The 20,880-nt window shown below is 42.6% G+C and overlaps 1 protein-coding gene across 4 annotated transcripts in view; it reads left to right on the top strand.

Moving 5' to 3' along the window:
- Positions 1–18,752, top strand: part of LOC146514980 (peroxisomal succinyl-coenzyme A thioesterase-like) — a 42,422-nt gene extending 23,670 nt beyond the window's left edge. The window contains exons 9-12 of one of the 4 annotated variants that reach the window (XM_085164638.1): positions 1,510–1,590; positions 5,042–5,119; positions 8,510–8,651; positions 8,895–18,752. In XM_085164638.1, coding sequence (XP_085020764.1) covers positions 1,510–1,590; positions 5,042–5,119; positions 8,510–8,651; positions 8,895–9,025 — 432 coding nt within the window. In that variant the 3' untranslated portion in view covers positions 9,026–18,752. Of the gene's footprint in view, positions 1–856; positions 1,068–1,509; positions 1,591–5,041; positions 5,120–8,509; positions 8,652–8,894 lie in introns of those variants that run through there. The other 3 variants (XM_085164639.1, XM_085164642.1, XM_085164641.1) reach the window with 3 other exon arrangements.
- Positions 18,753–20,880: the final 2,128 nt, after the last annotated feature.

A 20,880-nucleotide genomic window follows, 5' to 3' on the forward strand; every position in this document is an offset into this window, starting at 1 on the left:
GGTGAAATGTAGAAGTAGTCAAAAATGGCCAATTATACCCTGGACCCCGGAGCTTTAAACATTTTCTTTTTTAAAGTAACGCAATAGTTACTTTTCCTAGTAATTAATTACTTTTAGAATCTTGTAACTCAGTTACTAACTCAGTTACGTTTTGAAGAAGTAATTAGTAACTATAATTAATTATTTTTTCAAAGTAACTTGCCCAACACTGTTAATAAATGATCAGATGAATAATATTTCTGACTGTCAAAATTGAATCAAATCAAATCGCATCGTGGATCGAATCGAATCGCGACCTTGTGAATTGGAATTTAATCAATTTTAGAAACCAGTGACGATACCCAGCCCTACTCATGAACAAGATTCCAAGTTACTTTAACTTGTCCACTAAGGGCAGCAACTTGTCCTTGACCAGGTGGAAGCACTCCACCTTTTTCAAACTGAGAACCATGGTCTCAGATTTGGAGGTGCTAATTTTCATTTTCGTCACTTCACACTCAGCTGCGAACCACTCCAGTGTGAGCTGGAAGCCACCACCCGATGAAGCTAATGGGACCACACCATCTGGGAAGAGTAGAACATTGAGGTGACCAAAGTGGAAACCTACCTAGAAATTGGTGACAAAGGCACGCCTAGTGGAGTCCAACACACACCAGGACCACAGGACATGCCGAAGGGTGCAGTTGTATGTCTTGAAAGTCCACAAAGCACATGTACACTGGTTGGGCAAACTTCCATATTCCCTCAAATATCCTTGAACAGATAAAGAGCTCGTACAGTGTTACATGACCAGGATGAAAACTGTATTGTTCCTCATGTATTCAAGGTTTGACTAGGGACAAACTCTCTGTTCCAGCACCCCAGCATAGACCTTCCCACAGAGGCTGAGAAGTGTGATTCCCCTATTGTTGGAGCACACCTTGGGGTTAAAAATGGGAATCATCACACCAGTCTGCCAATCCCGAGGCACTGCCCCAGATCTCCAAGCAATGTTGCAGAGACGTGTCAACTAAGACAGACCTACAACATCCAGAGCCTTGAACCCAAGTCATCCCCCTCATCCCCAGGTCTGCTTACTTTACAGAAGGCATGTTAGTGGGATTAAGGGGTATTCTTTCCACTGCCCAACTACATCCTCAGTTGAACTCAGGACCTTCGTGAACTCAGGACCTTCGTGATATAAGGGGAGTGAGGCAAAAATGTTAACGACCAAAAGACCAAAGTGTCGTATCTTGCAACTTACTTAGTTGGACTCAAGTGTGGGACTCCCAACTCCAGCTCTGCCCAGTTAAGGCGGCGATGACCGCTGCCTTTCACCCACAGATCAAGGCCTCTTATGACACAGCTAAAATCTTTAACTAAGAATTCAGTACTAAGAACAAAAATGAACAACAGAAACCTGTAGGATCATGCCAGCAAGAGATGATAGAAAGCTATACATAATTTCATTAAACTGCCATCACCGAAAAAGGTGAAAAAACAAAACTTTTACTGTTTTTGTCTGTTCAGGTGGGACGACTACAGTGTCCTCTGTTGCTGCTTGTAGGTGAGGATGATCAGAACTGGCCAGCCCAAGAGTCAGCACTGGATGTAAGTTTCCTGACATGACTTCCTATGTGAACAAGGTGGTTGAAGTAAGATTAGAAATGAGATTAAAAAGACTTGGCTTGGCCTGTGATTACTTATAACAAACTAAATAAGTTGTTTGTGCTGGGAACACCTAGCAGAGGCCACAGTCTTCAAGATCTTCAACGCATACCTCCCACAGAGCTTCAACATCATTCCAAGGGAGACTGCAGACATTGAGTCCAATTCGAAATGGCTTTTTGGACTTGGCAAACATTTAAGTCATTAATACAAATGTATGGTTGGTTACACAGTAACACTCTCTCCACACACATATTACATATATAAGGGGAGGGAGGCCCACAGTGCAGCTGATGTGGATATTCTTTAAGACGCTGCTTGACATACAACTTGCATTGGCCATGGACTGTTTGATTTGGATTTTTTTTTTTTTCGTTACCCTTGATTGAAATACCTTTCTTAGTAACCTGGAACTGGAAATATAGTCTCTCTGCTCAGGGGTGCACTATATAACTAACCATTCTTTATCATATCAAGACCAACTCTCCACCCTGTATTTCCATATGCACAGGGACTGTGTAAGATGCTATGAGGAAACCAAGTAGGCACAGCTGCTTCTGTGGGAGGATGAAATGGCAATTGAATTTGAATTAGACATCACCACCAGAGGGCCAAAGCGGCTGCAGGCCAATGACAAAGGTGGACTCAAACACAGAGAACCTCAACAAAAATGGGACGTATGTTTTACAGTGTTTATTTAAGAAAACAGATTAATTCATAGCAAAGTGTTACTAGAGCTGGGCGTGGACTGTGTAGTGACATGGCCGTGGGTCAGTGAGGGGTAAACTGGGAATAAACAGGTGCGACTGGAATGAAGCGGGTACGTCAGAGAAGAGAATGGGGTTAGGAAGGTGGTGGGCGAAGGACACTTAGGGAAGGTGATTATGTCTGATATTGCCTACTGGTAGCTGGGGTGAGCTTGGCTTTGAGGGAGAGGCGGTAAGAATCCAGGTGAGTAATGGCAAAGACTGGCTGAGCTGAGTTCCACTGTGTCTGAGGTGGTGAGAGATAGCTGGAGGGCAGGCAGGTGAAGTTGTTAATATTTCCCAGAATGGAGAGGTAGTCCAAGAAGAGCTGAAGCTGAAGATAAGTGGTGAGGGAGGTCCAGGGAAACTGTGGCACAGGAAAACAAGGTAAGCGAAAAAACAAGTAACAAGAGCAATCACTACCTTATTGTGGTGAAGGGGTTTGTGTGTCCAAGGGATCCCAGGGTCGTTGGCAGGGGGCTTCTGCCTCCTGGTACGGTCTCCCATAGCAAATTGGTCCTGGGTGAGGGAACAGACAAAGAGTGATTCAAAAAACACTTATTAGAAAACCATTGAGGGAACAGTTCACCCTGCCCGGGATAGGGTTAAAAGGGCCCCGCCCTGGAGCCAGCCCCAAGGAAGGTGCCCGAGGGTGAGCGTCTGGTGGCCAGGCCTTAGTACATGGGGCCTGGCCAGGCACAGACCGAAAAGGGGAAATGGGCCCATTGTCCTGCAGGCCCACAACCCACAGGAGGGTCAGGTGCATTGTATGCTGGGTGGCGGCCAGGAGCGGAGGCCCTGGCGGACTGATACCCGGCTACCAAGACTGTTGTTATTGGACTTCTGTGCAAACCACAGTTTGGCCATAACGAACAACATGTTCAAACATAAGAGTGCCCATAAGTGCACATGGCACCAGGATGCTCTAGGCTGCAGGTCGATCAGAATCAGAATCAGAATCAGAATCAGAAATACTTTATTAATCCCGAAGGAAATAATGGGATGCAGCAGGCATGCGCTCCACCCAGACTGAGCTCCAAGGCTGAGGTCAGACGCTGGGCCCAGACCCACTGTCCAATAGAGTTGGATGTCTCGAGACCGGTCTCGAGACCACCTTTACGTGGTCTTGGTCTTGTCTTGGTCTCGACGGACTTTGGTCTTGGTCTTGTCTTGGTCTCGGATCCCTCGGTCTTGTCTTGGTCTCACTGTCTCAGTCTTCCTTTCTCAGATCGACATAGGGGTCGGGAGATTTGGAGTCAACCATCGGCGGAGCGGGGGGGCGGGCTTACTGGGTTTAAGCCCGTGTCATTTTTTCAGAAGCCCAGGGTCTTTTGGAGTGTAATTTGTTTCATTAGAAGATTAGATGCCTGACTGACAGCTGTATAAAACAAAAACTGCACACAATATTCGAAGCACATAGCGCACAGTCGTAAATTCCCCCTCATTTTGGTATGATCCGAGCTCAGGTACTAGGCGACTGAGCACAGCACTTACGCATGTGAGCGAGGGGAGAGAAGCTGCTGCCCGCAAGTTTGCTGTAGGAGAAGCGCAGCCAGGCAGACAGAGGAGAGCTTAAGTTTGACCAGGTACCAAAGCAAATCATTGGTACTGTACAAATAATGCAAATATTACGGTGTATCACAAAAGATTGATATCAAACTGATCACTTGACCCATATTACGTTACTTGCTCTTTGAGTGAATCAACAAATGGCGAAATGAAAACCCAAACAACAATGCTGTTTTTTTTAAGAGTCTCAGCTTATGTGTGTTTATTTCATATTTTCAGTTGTTACCCTCCACGGCTAAATAAAGCACTCTAAATCGGTTTCAGTTATGTACTGATGAACACAACAATGGACATAAGGGGCTTCTTTAAAAAAATATTTCAGGTAAATGTTATTTTATATATTATGCTTTGTATGTTTTTCAGTATATTTCTATGCAAAACAAGAGGAATTTCAATACACAGCAATATATTCACAGCTGAAACCAGATATTTACATACACTTTAGGGGAAAAAAACATAAAAACATTTTTTTTTGTTAAACATTAATTTAGAGTACACTTTTTTTGTTTTAGATAAATAAATATTGGAATATCTTTTGAATTAGTTAAATGTCAGAATAAAGAGAGAGAGAGAGCGCTGTCTATTTTTTTGATCACTTTCATCAAATTTAAGAGTACATATACACTATGTTTATTGTAAATTAATAAGAAAACTCCAGATGATTCCATTCTGAGCTTAAGAAGCTTCTGATAGGTTAGTAGAGTCCATGTGAGTAAATTGGTGGCACACCTGTGGATGCATATAAGGCACCCCCAAAACACAGAGCCTGTTTCTTTGTCATGGGAAAATCAAGAGATGTCAACCAAAACACCAGGAAAAGAATTGTGGACCTCCATAAGCGTGGCTCAATTTTGAATGCAATTTGGGTGCCATTTGCAATTAAGAAATACATACAATTTCTCTCTTTACTCTTAAATTTAACAAATATGTTTTTTATATTTATCAATCTAAAAAAAAATAAACATTTAGTCTGATTTGATGTTACAATTAAAAAGTTTTTGTGTTTTTATCTGAAGAGTATGTAAATGTCTGGTTTCAACTGTATATTTGGTGATGTTGGTGTTTGCCTTGATTGTCAGCACAAAGAGGGAGAGAGAGGAACAGAGAGGGAGATGGAGAGGAGAATGAGGACAGAGCAGAGATGGAACAAGAGCCAGGTGAGACAGACATGTTAGTCAAATGGCTGTTTGCCAAAACTCATTAGAACATGTATCTAGTACCTAGTGTAAATTTTTAGGTTTGTTATTTTTCAAATTCTATATTTATTAAGTTATGCATGCTTGTTTGCACATAAGACTAAATAGTTATAGAAACTTTTCTGAATCTAAAGTGTACTTTGGTAGAATTAAAAAATAAGTGTAGTGCAGGTCTATGATGATTTTTAGTGCTACTATCATCTCGTTTTGATTCTGGTTCTGTCTTGGTTAAGTCCTAAGTAGTCCTGATTTTGAACTGTTGTAGTGCTGTTTTAATTCTGGATCAGTTCTGGGTCTGGTTGAATTGGGGTTTAGACCTCGTGTCTTGATACAGCCCTGATTTTGTTGTGCCTTGCTGCTTAATTAAAAAAAATAGTTTAAGGCATGAGCTTCTCCGAGATGTTGTCACATTTATGCTCAAAGAGCATAGTCTGAGTGCTCACAACAGCCTCAAGCTTCTCCAAGATCTTATCCGTGCGGCGTTCAATGAGCACATTTTTAGAATTCATGACTCATCCCATTGCTTCAATCATCGCGGGAAGCCTTGTGGGGTTTTGAATAGCCGTTTCTGCTTTCTTCAATTTCCAATAAGCCAGGGCCAAGCCAGCTCCGATCAGCAAGAACCCCGTTATCATGGTTCCGAAAAGGTAGATGTCTTCAATATCCTCGATCAACATTAGCGGCAGGCACACAACCCTCCAATTTCCACCTGTCCAATCTGTATCCGGCAGGAAACATCCCTCCAGGACAATCAGGTTCCCCCGAGCCCAGGCTTCTCGTTGAGAAGAGGGTTGATTTTGTAATAGTATCACCAGACCTGCGGCCATATAAGCTCAGCCCCTCTCTTGGGTAAAGAGAGGGGCTGAGCTTTCAACTGATCACCACCTGGTAGTGAGTTGGATCAGGTCGCGGGGGAGGACGCTGGACAGGCTCGGCGCACCTAAACGTACAGAGAGGGTGTGCTGGGAACACCTAGCAGAGGCCACAGTCTTCAAGATCTTCAACGCACACCTCCCACAGAGCTTCAACAGCATTCCAAGGGAGACTGCAGACATTGAGTCCAAATGGACCATGTTCAGCGTCTCCATTATCAAAGCTGCTGCACTGAGCTGGTTTGTGCCTGTTGTGGTGGTAACCTCCAAAAAAATGGTGGACGCCAGAGGTGAAGGGAGCCACCAGGCTGATAAAAGAGTCCTATCGGGCTTGGTTAGCCTGTGGGACTCCGGGGGCAGCTGATAGATACTGACAGGCCAAGTGGAATGCGGCTTGGGCAGTGACTGAAGCAAAAACTCGAGTGTGGGAGGAGTTTGGAGAGGCCATGGAAAGAAACGTTCGGACTACCTCGAAGAGATTCTGGGAAAACATCAGGCAACCTAGGAGGGGAAAGTGCTGCTCGACCTGCACTGTGTATAGTGCGGATGGAACGCTGCTGACTTCGACTGAGAAAACTGTCGGGCAGTGGAAGGAATACTCCTGAAGGCTCTGGATGTTGTAGGGTTGTCCTGTTTGACAGGCCTCTGCAATATTGGAGATCAGGGGCGGTACCCCTGGACTGACAGACTGGGGTGGTGGTCCCCATTTTTAAGAAGGAGGACCGGAGGGTGTGTTACAACTACAAGGGGATCACACTCTTCAGCCTCCGTGGGAAAGTCTATGCCAGGGTGCTGGAAAGGAGGGTCCATCCGTTAGTCGAACCTGGGTTAGGGATATTGGAGGAACACTGCGGTTTTCGTCCTGGTCGCAGAACAGTGGACCAGCTCTTTATCCTCTTGAGGATACTTGAGGGTGCATGGGAGTTTGCCCAACCGGTCTACATGTGTTTTGCGGACTTGGAGAAGGCATTCGACCATGTTCCACAGGGCGTCCTGTGGGAGGTGTTGTGGGAGTATGGGGTGTCTGGCTCATTGCTACGGACCATTTGATCCCTGTACAACTGTTGCAAGAGCTTAGATCTGCATAGGCGGCAATAAGTTGGACTTGTTCCCGGTGGGTCATGGGCTCTGCCAGGGCTGCCCTTTGTCACCGATTCTGTTCATAATTTTTATGGGAAGGTATGCCAGTGGGATTAAGGAGTATTCTTTCCACTGCCCAGCTATATCCTCAGTTGTAGTCAGGAGCACCCTACCTCCATTGTACACCGTGTGAGTAGAACACCACTATCCTCTCCTGAGTCACCTAACAGTTTGCATCCCCTCCAGGCTAATTGTGCCAAACCAGTTGCTCATTAGGTCTAAAAGTGATCTGAGATTCCAGTCCTTCTTGTGAATGAGGAAATAATGAGTAGGACCCAGCCTGGGGATTCTCCCTGACAGCCTTCCTTGTGAGAAAAGTGGAGCTTTCTGTTGGGTCTAAAGTCAGACCCCGCTGATCCCAGAACTTATTCCCGTGAAAGAAAAACAAGGCAACAGCGATCGATCATTTCACTTGCAAGGGAGGCCTTGTCGGTATCTCAGCTCACCACAAATGACCTCGACGACGGCCCCCCTCTTGCCTCCTTTTATTGACGTTCACACAATAAACAATAGTTTACAACACGTACCTTCCCCACGTTACCCCCCTTGGTTACAAAGACAAGGCACTGTGTGTGTGTGTGTGTTCTCCTGCTGATCAAAGGGTCATAACATAAAAGCAGGAGGAACATCCTTGGTCCTAAAGAGGGTAGTCTCCCCCACACTCTAGATAACACAGTGAAGCCATACAAAGGGGAGGAAGTTTACCAACATCAAACAGACCTTCACAAGGATGTGCCTGTGATCAAAAACACTACCGCCCCCCACCCCCCCACCCCCCCACCCAGAATCTTAAGAATCTGGGGAGGGGTGGACAGAAAGAATTTCTTAAAACAATGTGTAAACATAAAAATGACAAATATTTAACAATTCACTTTGACACTTTCCAATGCCTGAAATTTCCTGTTCTGAGGATCTGTCACCATTGAAAAAGTTGATGACACCATCATTGATGGCCAACACAGAAACTATGAATGATAACCACCCAAGGGTCTGCCCCAGGGGCTCCAAGAGTTCCCCAGGACACTGGCCTGAGTGGCCAGTTTAAGACTGAGTGTACATAATTTCCTTAAGGATTAATAAAGTATTCTGATTCTGAACCAATTTGAGATAATGAGTGATGAGTTAATAAATTACTGAAGATCATTAGATTATAACTTCCATAATTTTTTTTGATTCTCCAGCTAGCAAGAATGAGCATATTTTTTTTTTTGAAATAAAATATTTTCACGTTTGTCTCCATGAAGAGGAACTTATGTGACAATTAAAGCATTTCAGATAAAAAATACACAATGAAACTATTTCAAAAATAAAAAGAACGTTTTTAATTAATGTTTTCCAGATTAAGGAAATGATGGCACAAGCGGGGAACAGTCATCTGCTCACTGTCCTGTCGTACCCAAATGCAGGTCACCTGATGGAGCCCCCTTACACACCACATGCCAGATCTAGCAATTTCAAAACAGCTCAAATGTCTATAAAAGGTAAGCCACGTTCACATTGGAAGGTTGTAGACTGGCTCAGTTGTTCTTTGAGGACCAGTCCACATTTTGGCAGGTTTGATAGCTGATTGTTATATGTAGTTGATGTTCAGGTAATTTTGTGGCAAGAAAATTATTCTGAAAAAAACTGGATGACACATGCAAATTATCAGTGAATTTCTTGTAGTACCCGTTCTGGGAACAGCAGTTTTGTGGTGAGTCCTGATGTCTGTTTTGTTTTTGCAGTGATGTGTCTGTGGGGTGGACAAACGGTGGAACATTCTCGAGCTCAGGAAGATGCCTGGAAAAAAATCCTGGTTTTTCTCAGGGAGAATCTGTATGGTGGCAGAAACCCTACCTCATTTTCTCATCTGTAATCAAGATGACGGCATGAGTTCCAAAGTGAATCCAAGGTGAAAATATTTGCCTAAATACATAGTTAGGTGAGGCAACAATGGAAGCTCTTCTGTGGCAATCAGTATATAATGCATTGATATAAAGATATTGATTATGACCTTTGGATTACGTTGGGTTACTAATGATAAAATATATTTTTAATAGAAATAGCCAACAGGTGTAATGGCTTTTGTAGTAGGAAGCTTTCTGCCACTTAATATAGTCATTCAATCAGAAACCACTTTCACAGAAAGACAAGCAGAGACAATTGTTTCCCAACCAAATACTCACAAAAAAACATCTTCCTGTACTATACCCATTTAACAGGGTAAATTGGATCAGGTTAAACCATACCATTTGTGCTGCCCATCTGTACTCCTTCCTGACTGAAGAATTGTAAAATGTCTTTACAACTATAATTAAATAAATATCTATTATATTACCAAAATTACTGTTAACTGAAAATGGCAAGTGGAGAAAACACATCAATACACATAAAACTTTATTATTGGAAAATTGTGCATAAAGTATCAAAACTATAAATAACTATTCCACATCAGTGTTAAATGGATTAATATTATTGCTGCATGTGTTTAAGACTGTTTAAGTTTAATGTCCAGCATCAAATTTAGAAACACAGACCTACATCTTTAGTTTTTAAAAACTGTATTAAAATTTTTACATTTTTATTAATAAAAAAACAGCTGAATTAAAAGGCCTGATCAGCGTATGACATGTTTAACTGTCAATATCTACAGAGAGAATTAATATATGAATGAATCGATGTGGAGTGTAAATGTTTTTTTTGTTTCCACGTCCCTTCGAGGCTTCAAACATCCAACCAATTTCAGTCTAAACAGTAACACATGAAAGACAATCCTATTCATGTATTAATCACCAGAGGATGTTGCAAAAAAAGAGAAAGAAGTAAAACAGTGTGCCATAGTTAAGGGTCAAAGTAGGCTGGTGTTTTTTGTGTTTTGTTTTGTTTTAGGTTTTGGCACAACACCAGAATGAGTGGAGATGTTTACCATTTGCTGTTGCTGTACTTCAGCATCTAGCTAGCACTACAAAAGAGAAGCGAGAGAAGCATAAAAAAGTAATGTTTTTTAAGTAGCAGGTATTTTCAAATTTAGTGTTTCTATCACGCAAACTACGTGCAATTTGTTGCACTGTGTCTGCTAGCTAAAGATACACAGTGTTGGGAAGGTTATTTTTAAAATGTATTCCACTACAGATTACAGAATACATGCCCCAAAATGTATTTTGTAATGTATTCCGTTACGTTACTCAATGAGAGTAACGTATTCTGAATACTTTGGATTACTTAATATATTATCATGCTGTTTACAACTACATGAATGTGATTTATTATTATTACTGAAGGTCCGCGGCTCCGAACCGTAGTAAAGGGACCTCTGGCTAATACGTCGGGTTCGTGTCGGGCTCGTAGCCAAAAAATAGCTTTACTTTGTTGTCTGGGTCAAGTTTGCTAGCAAGAGACAGAGAGAGGCTCTCTCCTTGGAGAGGCTGCTCCAACGGAACTTATTGTTTCGGAGGAAAACACGAACATGGTGTACAGTTGAGTCTTAATAGCTTACTTACAACTGGGCTCGTCAGGCACTCTTCTTGGCTGCAGTGGTTATTATTATATTTACATGCTTTCAGCTCCCGTTTCTGCTCAATGACAACTCGTACTTTTCCACTCTCCTTTTTCTCCCTCCTCGCGCTCACAGACACATAACGGGTATGGAAGTCCATTCTCCCTGCAGCACAGACTACACTGCCCATGAGGCTACATTCTTTAGGGCTATGCCTGTAGCATTCTGCCTATTAGCTTAGCACAACAACAACAACAAAGGGGCGCTCTCTCACCCAGGAAACACACAGTCGCAGAGAGAGCACGCGTCACCCAGTAACCATGACAACCGTAATGCTGCCGCCTGGAACAACAGAACGTAGCTGTCAAACAAAACCCAAACAGTCCTGACCCGTGACAATATGAAACAGGAAAATACCGCCGTGTAATCCATTTATTTTAACAAAGTAACTGTATTCTAAATACCACCTTTTTAAACGGTAACTGTAACGGAATACAGTTACTCATATTTTGTATTTTAAATACGTAACGGCGGTACATGTATTCCGTTACTCCCCAACACTGAAGATACAGCTGCTGTTTTTAACAGGTAGAGAGAAGAAAGAGAGCCAACTTTACTCAGAGATGGAGAAAGATAAGAAAAAAAGGAAAGTAGAGGAAGAAGAGAGGTTAGTTTTAAAGGTAAGGACTGCTCAGTGGGATTTCATAAACTGGAGATTTAACGCTTACATGTAAGTCCTTATGTGTCATGTGAGGCTGTGGCAGGCAGGAGGTGGACCCAAATGCAGGAGTCAGTCAAAAAGGTGAACTCAAGGCGGCAGCTTTATTCCTGGGAAAAATGTCCAAAACATAACCACAAAAAAACAAACTAAAACCCTCAACTTGAAAACTAGGAAGGGAACACTGGGAAACTTGAACTAAAACTCAAGGAATCTAGAAACATAGAACGCAGAGACACCTACACACATGAGGCGGTACAACACGTCGCAGAGCAAGGAAAACACAGGGCTTAAATAAACACTGGAGCAATCAGGGAATGGGAGACAGGAGGGAAACACAGCTGGGAGAAATCAGAGCGAACAACACAAGGGGAAGCAAAACCTGACACACTGCACACAGGACAGTGACTATCAAAATAAAACAGGAAGCACACAACAGTCCCAGAAACACAGACTTGACACTGAACATAGTGTGAGATTAGGTTAAAGAACATGACCCCCTTCGCAGTATATTCTTATAGTATGTTAGACAAAATGTCTCAGTATATTTTGTTAGTAGGATAGACAAAAGTTCAAGTATATCTCTGGGGATTAAAAGAATGTGACCATCCTTTGGGTTCTGTTAGACAGGTGGGCGCCACCATTTATCTGCTGTGAATGTTTTACACTGTTTTCTTGTCATGTCAGACTGCTTAAATCATTTTCTGAGAATGTTGTGTGCAAAAGACCTTGTGCCGATAATAGCAGAAACAGACCACATTCTGTGCCCCCACCCTTGTAGGAGGTAGAAAGACAGGGAGCCCGAGGTCATAACTTAGGCGCCACGACAGATAAGAGAGTGTGAATGTTTAGGTTTACGACCAGGTGGGGGCCAGTGGAAAAGTATAAGAAGCTGTGTAACACACCACCATTTTGAGACTTGCTGTGACCCTCTCTGCATCTCTCCCCATCATGATGGTTTTATGCTCATTGTGTGAAAAGTGTATGGAAATAAAGGATTGTTGATTGAGCATTTATACACCGAGTAAGTGTCCTTCCTTCAGCCCAAAGATTCAAAGAACTGGGAGAATTCAACAACTTGGTGCCGGTGACCCGGATCTTTTGGTGTGCTGAGGAGGGGCAGATTTGGCCTGTGGTGAGATCGTGGGGCGAGGCGAACAGAGGACGGTCCAAACATAAAAAGGTAAGCACAGCCTGTTGTATTATAAATACCAAATGTGCATATTGGGCTTTCCAAATTAATCTGTTCGCTGGGTTACACGTATTTTCACATTAAATTGTCGGTGTCTGGTTTTCGGCGCAAGATACTAACAACATAAGTTGAGGCTGAATTCAAGTGTTATAGGAATTTTCTAGCAAGATACTAATAATATTCTACGTTGAGACTAGAATTCCAGTGTGTTATAGGAACTGGCTCTAGCAAGATACTAATCATATTCTACGTTGAGACTAGAGTGCAGCCCACTTTACCCTAACATAATTAATTTTGTCTATGACTGGCTTCTGTTGCAAGAAATGGGGAAAAGCTTCCAAAACGCGGCCAAAGTGTAGAATATGAAATAGAGGTGAAATAGAGTCTAGCTTATGGTGCGCTTGCATTTTCAAAGGTGAGCTCAGAGGTTTCTGTGTGTGTTTCTGCTGGTGAGACGCGCTTGCTGTGTTTCTGTGTATTACTGCTGATGAGACGCGCTTGCTGTGTTTCTGTGTGAAATATAAACATGGTGACAGTGACGGTTGATGTGTGAATGGGAGGACATTAGAGCAAAGACACATTTTAGGATCAAAGGTTGATGCCTAGTGGACCTGTGGAAAATATTTTTGTTCATGGTGTGGCAACCCTCCTGCCTGTGGACGCGCAGTCAGGTCCAGCGGCGTCTGGTTAGCCGAGGTGGTGACTTGGGAACTGAGGACTCCCGCATAGCTACAGAATAACACTGAAACGTCTGTGTAATGTGTCCTTCCACACCTTTGCTGATGACATTCAGATCTACCTCCCTCTGAGGTTAGACTGTAAGGACTCTTTGCAGCCGTTATTCTCCTGTCTGTCTGACATTAAGACTTGGATGGCTCTTAACTTCCTACATCTAAATGAAAGTAAAACTGAAGTCATTGTGTTTGGGCTTCCTAAAGACCCCAACCTTTCCTTTGATTTTATGGGACCCCTAACTTCCAAATGTACTTCCTCCATTAAGAGCCTCGGTGTTACTTTTGACAGTGCTTTTAAATTTGATAAACAAATCAGCTCCGTAGTCAAGGGATCTTTTTATCATCTACGGATTTTAGCTAAAGTCAAGTCCTACCTGTGCAGGAACGATCTAGAAAGGGTGGTCCATGCTTTTATTACATCACGGCTGGACTACTGTAACTCCCTTTATGCTGGTTTAGATCGTTCCTGTCTGCATCGCCTCCAACTGGTGCAGAACGCTGCTGCTCGCATGCTGACCGGCTCCAAAAAGAGAGACCACATCACTCCGGTCCTCTGCTCTCTCCACTGGCTCCCAGTTGCTTTTAGGATTGATTTTAAAATTTTACTGCTGGTTTTTAAGGCTCTTAACGGTACTGCACCTCCTTACCTGGCAGAGCTTCTTAGCATTTACCGCCCCAGGAGATCTTTGAGGTCAGCAGACCTGATGCTTTTAGATGTTCCCAGGTACAGATTAAAGACTAGGGGAGAGAGGGCTTTTGCTGTGGCTGCACCCAGACTGTGGAACAGTTTACCTCCTCACATCAGATTCTCCACAAGCCTAGGAACTTTTAAAACTGCTCTTAAAACTCACCTCTTCTCATTGGCTTTTAGCAAGGTTTAACTTACTGTTTTAACTTATTGTTTTTATCAGTGAGGTGTTTTATGTACTTGTGTTTTATTGTATTTTATCTTTGTATTTTATTGTACAGCACTTTGGTCAGCCTTGGTTGTTTTTAAATGTGCTTTATAAATAAACTTGACTTGACTTGACTTGACTAATCACGGTTTACATTTATTCTGGACTAGAGCAAGACACATTTTGCGAACAAAGGTTGAGTTCTAAGAATAGTCAGAGAAATAAGGTTAAATAAGGTTAAAAGGTTGAAAAAGGTTGTATTCCTCGTTTCAGTGGTTGAAATTGTTGTTTGCCTGTCCCCTGACGAGTGTTAAATTAAATAAAGAGGGTATTTGGAGCCACATAGAGATAGACGGGCTGAATTGGGTGTATTACTCTGTGGTGTAAAAAAAAAAAAGGAGAGAGAGAGGAAGAGAGTAGGAGGTGTGCGGGTTGTGTGAAAGCGCCGTTAGAGTCGGCGTCTCGTCAGAAGTACGGGAGTCAATTAAAGTAACAAAATAATTTGTGTCTAAAAGTGTTTGTGTTGGGCAGAAATTGCGGCAAGAGGCTGTGTCGTGAATTGTTGCAAACTGTGAAATCATTTGGAGGATTTAAAGGTGTGTAGTGGTGTGAAAATGTTGGGTTCTAAGTCTAACATAGAAAAAGGGGGTGTGCAGGGTGAGTGGAAAACTTTTGAGAAGCAGAGAGAGGAGTTGCTGAGGGCGCTGCAGGTCATGCGACCTGGGAGTGCGCCAGAGAAAAAATTAGAGGTTGCAGCTGTGGCAAAGGGGAGTAAGGAGTTGTGTGATAAAGAAGGAGTGATTGTAAATATAAGACGTCTTTGTAAATATAATAGAGAGTTGAGTGTGAAACGAGGCTGTGTGTGACGACAGCGCGCTGCGAGCTATTTTAGACGGTGTGTGAACATACAAATGAGGTGGCTGCTGTGAAGCCCACAGAGGACTTCCTGTTTAGCGTGTTATTGAGTTTTATAAGTATGATTTGCAAACAATGATACATGCCTGTAATTAAAATGCTGATTTTGTTGATTATAATATTATAGATACAGTTTTGAATGACTACGGTGAATGTTTGATGTTTGGCTGGGTTTTGATATAAGAGAGATGACTTGGCGGCTGCTGGGGGTGAGTGTCGGTGGCCGGAAATCTGCATGCCCATAAAAGGCAACTGCCTGACTGTGTGAACTATGCACCAAGAGAGAGAGAGAGTAAAATCTAGGCAGATGAACCAAATGGATGTTTTAAGAAAAATAGTAAATGAATGTTTTAGTCTCTTAATACAGGTGGATTTCTCTCAACCTGGAAACCTGAGTACAGCGGCAAAAGGATAGACTAACAAAATTGGGACGACAGACAGGCCAAGCTCTGGCTCAAAATTTTACAGCTTGACCTCTCACGTTGTCCTCACCCTGAAAAGAAGCTTAAAGGACATCTTCTCCTCCAGTTATCGGTTACCATTACTGGAAATTTTCAGGCAAGTTTTTCACTGAATTGTTTTTGGCACCATGTGTCCCTGAATCTCACAAGCAAGCTCTAATTCCTGGCTGAAGACATGGAATGCTGTTATTTAAGGTGGGAAATCAAAATTTGGGAAACAAAATTAAAAACACACACAATTAGAGAAATGCCTTGTTGGGAAAAAAAAAAAAAAAAAAAAAAAAAAAAAAAAAAGTTAAAATAACCCACCTACAAACGCACACACACGCAATGAAGAAACAGCTTACATTCATGAACACGTGAAGAGTTTCCAGCAAGGTTAAAGCAGCAAAACTTAACATACACATGTTGTTAAATGATAAAGTTTATCCACTACTAACAAATAAACTCTCTGGGTTGCAGGACAACAACTTGACTTCAAAAAGACAGACACTGGTATGACAAAACCAGTGATGAAATAATAAATTTAGTGGTGAAAAGAGTCGGATTGTGACATGTTTTCTTCTGATTGAGTAATATAAGTGATTATTGAATGAAATAAAATTACTTTTTTGAATTATTAAAGAATTTTAACGTGTACCTGTGTTGTCCTGTCAACTTGGTGGGTTATGACTTGATTATATTGTGAGAAAAAACAAAAAAAGGGGGGGAGAAGGCTGACACAGGGCCTGGCCCCTCTCTGAATAACACAGCCAAAACAACATCATTTTCCTGTTCGTCTGTTTTTGTTTTGTTTTTGTTTTTTCTCTTTATGCTTGATTACAGGCTGCTTTGTCGGCCCGGAAAGCCGAGGCTGACCTGGACTCCTGCTCTCCCCTCTACCATCTTTGCTCTCCCTTCTACCATCTTTGATGTGACCCTGACCAAATGCTACAGCAGCTGGACCCACAACAACAGCCTGAGAATGTCAACAGTGCTGCAGGAAAGATCTCATGCAGCGGAGACGGAGAACGTTAAATCCAAGGCCCGTTTCACTACACGGGGGAGATTTCCAGACAGCTTCAGCTGACAGAGCTGTGACGAGACGCCTATTAAGCCCGGATGAAAGGTGAGGCCGAGCAAAAGAATGCTGACCTTAACAACTCTGCATTAAAACTGTGCAGGACAGTGACGGACCAACACGGATGATCGGGCAGCAAAAAGGGCGTGCCAGAGACATGAGGAGTAACTGAGGTCAGGAGGCACCTCAGATTGGACAAAAGCACCAGAAGAACATAAGCTGAAGGCACAGGTGTCGGGGCTCGGTCAGGAGCTGACCTCTGAGAAGAGCCGAACAGCAGAGCTGCAGAAGGCCGTGGAGCAAAGCAAGGAAAACATCAATAAACTTCAATCTGATGTGTACGGAAAAGACTCTGAGGTTTCTGCCCTCAGTGAGAGCTCGAGACATCAGAGCAGAAACTGAGCATGGCTCAGGAGGAGCTGGACAAGGAGAAGATGCAGGACACTGGAGAAAAGGACTGCCTCAATTGGGGCCAGAACCAGTATGGACAGAACTTTGGGCAGCAGCACCAAGGGATGCAAACGGACTGGAAAGGGGGAGGCAGGACCCCAGAGCACGCTTCAGGCCCTGGTTTACCCAGAACACCAGAACAGGAAAGTGATGAACACAAACACACATCTACATACACTGACTCAGAATTAAGAGAAACATCCATATGAACACATATCCACTCGTTGATTGACTGAGAAATGACACACACACGCACACAAATCGAAATGCTGATTCAATTCACTGAGAAGTGATCCACACACACACACTCACATACACATGTTTGTGCAATGAAGAGTGATACACACACGCTGCTGCAATGAAGAATGCTTTGCTAACAAATGCTATGCTGATACGCAAAATGCTACACACAAACGTCCAAATACAGAATTTGTTACAACAACAAGAAGCAATTGATTGTTAATTGGTTAAATGCATTTCATGTCACCCAGAGGGCATTTGTGCAGATTTAGGGGACAGGGTCTAAAGCAGTTTGGTTATGAAAACAATGTCTGTGAGTGATGTCTGTTTATGGCTCAAGGCCTCGACTGAATTGTTTACTGTGCTTTGCACAGCCGGATAAGGAGCAGTGGTACAGAGTGAAAATGATGAATTAACGGTGTGAGCCTTATTTCGGAGCGCCATTGAGATTTAATTGAAGGAGGAACACACTGAAAATAAAAAATTAAAATTAAAAAAAAAAGAAAAGGGGTCCAGCCCTTGGATTTACATAAGTATCCCACGTGTATTTAACACAATTGCCTCAGGCTTTAAAGATCTGTACAAAATTCAACAGGAAATCATAGCTTCCCTGTATTTCCTACATTGTTGGCATGCTGGTTAGTGCTGTCGCTCCACAGTAAGAAGGTCCTGGGTGCAAGTCCACAGTCTGGCTAGTTTGCAGTGGTTTCTCTCTGGGTATTCTGGTTTCCTGCCACAGTGAAAAGTCATGCAGCTGTTAGAGCTAGGTTGATTGATGATTCTAAATTATCTGTGAATGTAAGTGTAAATGATTGTTTGTTTCTAGGTGATAGACTGGTGACCTGTTCGGGGTGCACCCTGCCTCGTAACCTATCACTTTCTGGTGAAGTTTTGGTTGATTTTGGGTTTTGCTTAGCACTAGGTTGATTTTTATCAGTGAGGTTTGGATTGTTTTCTTTCTCTAAGAGAGAGAAAGGTGGTTTTATGCTTGGACAGGTTTCTAATGTGCCCCAGTATTTGTTATTATATGAGTATTTTATTGGTTACGTTTGTTTTTGCTTTTGTTACAGTGCACTGAAATAAGAACATCTGAGAGGAGTGATCCACCGGTGGTGATATTTTGGTATTTTGTGAGTTCCTGATTTAACAAATCAGCTCTTTAATCCAGGCCTGAGAGATTGAACTTTAAAGCGCTATAAAACATTCTTACTGAAAACAGTCGCAAAGTGGGTTTCTCCACATTAAAATGGGCTCAGGAGAAAGCCACTTATTGGGGACAATTAGAAAATGAGAGTCCCTGCCCAAAAAGGATTCAGCGAGGTAATCCGACCTAAAGTTCTTCTTTTTCTTTTTGAAATGACGTCATTTTGCTGAGGGTGGAAATCAAATGTGGCGATGGTTTCCACTATCAGCAAAGAATGAATGAATGAATGAATGAATGAATGAATGAATGAATGGAAATAAAAACAAACTGACTGACTGGTAAAAGCTGACAAGACTTGACCACGACTCAAAGTTTACCTCCACCTAGACAGGCCAAAAGGGTGGATGAATTTATGTGTTTCTTTTTACAGGAGCAGAAAGATGACAGCAACATTCGAGGTTGTGTGATGATTTAACCTTTTAAATGCCACTTTCTGTGTTTGTGAATCTACCAGGGGTGTGTTATTCATGGGCTTGTGTTGCTCACAGAGATCACTGTGAGAAAGTGTGTACACACCTGCGCAGCGCTAACAGTTGCATTCTCTTTTCTACAGCATTACAGTTCTTCATGTGATTTGATGATGTGATTTATAACAGAACAATTGGTTGATGTTTGTTTCTCTACTACAGGATTGATGATACTGTTACACTGTGTTGTTGGGAAAATGTTGAAGGTTACTTTGACGATGTGAATAACGTGAGAAATTTCCTGTGTTGAAACCAGTGTCATTCCTTTTACAGCAGGCTTAATTTTATGACCTTTTACGGCACCTCTGGAACCTATCGACCTGCGCCTGACCACCAGGATTGACTATGTGTGCTCCTAATGTCTGTTTTTTCTTTAAGAGTGGATGTAGAGGATTCAGCAGAAAACAGACAAGTGACATGAGGAATCAAATAAGATGCAGTGTTTATGGAATAGTTGAATATGAACTTATTAGCTAGCCACTACTGAGCTCATAGTGATAAAATGGGTGGAGTGACATTGTTTAAGGGAAGTCACAGATTAAATTGTGGAATAAATTGGGATGATTCATGATTTGGGACAAATTATGGTAATAACAGTGATGTAATGATTGGAGAAAACCTGCACATGATACTTGTCTTTTATGCTGAATACTTTATCACTCTTATGATCTACAGTTGGTTGCAAATGTGAAGTTTGATTTAACCGATTTGTCTTCCAGGATACAGGCTCCAGGTGGAGCTGGGAATTAAATAGGCTGAACATGTAACTGCTGATTAATGTTTTTACACAGGGTTACAGGTTGGAGTATGGCTGCTCCAAGTGGGAAACCCTGGAGATTGTTTTAGAGAGAATGTGCAACATTCTTGTACATGTCTCATTGGGGAGTTGACACATGGTGGAAGCCATGTGGGGAAAGGAGTGTTATTTTTTTAATCTGTAGATGTCGTGAGGTGCCATGACGAGAAGGAGTGGCTGAGAGGATCGTCCACAAGATGGGAGCTGAGGCCAGGAGAGAGGCTTCAGGAGGATCAGAGATCACCTTCACCACAGCGGACATCACACAGAGAGCGGTGCTACTGAGCTTCCAGGAGATCAACAGGAGACTTCCCACAGCAGGATTTTAAATAAAATGAGAGATTCATCGTTGACATTGAGGAAGACAACTAAGGTGTACGACGTGCTCTGCCTTAAATCTTCAGCAGCATTGGACGTGACAACTCGAGGGATGGAGAGAGCGTGCCAAGCTCTAAAAGTGACAGCGCAGAGGAAATCCAGCGATGGAATTGTGTTTTTGTGTGAAGCACAAATACTAGGAGACTGGGAAAGAGTTGACACCACTTTTCCACCCTAGAATGTATGTTGTAAGTGATCTCTCTAAAGAGAGATCAAAGGGGGAATTGTGAGATTAGGTTAAAGAACATGACCCCCTTCGCAGTATATTCTTATAGTATGTTAGACAAAATGTCTCAGTATATTTTGTTAGTAGGATAGACAAAAGTTCAAGTATATCTCTGGGGATTAAAAGAATGTGACCATCCTTTGGGTTCTGTTAGACAGGTGGGCGCCACCATTTATCTGCTGTGAATGTTTTACACTGTTTTCTTGTCATGTCAGACTGCTTAAATCATTTTCTGAGAATGTTGTGTGCAAAAGACCTTGTGCCGATAATAGCAGAAACAGACCACATTCTGTGCCCCCACCCTTGTAGGAGGTAGAAAGACAGGGAGCCCGAGGTCATAACTTAGGCGCCACGACAGATAAGAGAGTGTGAATGTTTAGGTTTACGACCAGGTGGGGGCCAGTGGAAAAGTATAAGAAGCTGTGTAACACACCACCATTTTGAGACTTGCTGTGACCCTCTCTGCATCTCTCCCCATCATGATGGTTTTATGCTCAT

The sequence above is a fragment of the Neolamprologus multifasciatus genome, chromosome 7 (assembly GCF_963576455.1).
Source record: "Neolamprologus multifasciatus chromosome 7, fNeoMul1.2, whole genome shotgun sequence".
Taxonomy (NCBI): Eukaryota; Metazoa; Chordata; class Actinopteri; order Cichliformes; family Cichlidae; genus Neolamprologus; species Neolamprologus multifasciatus.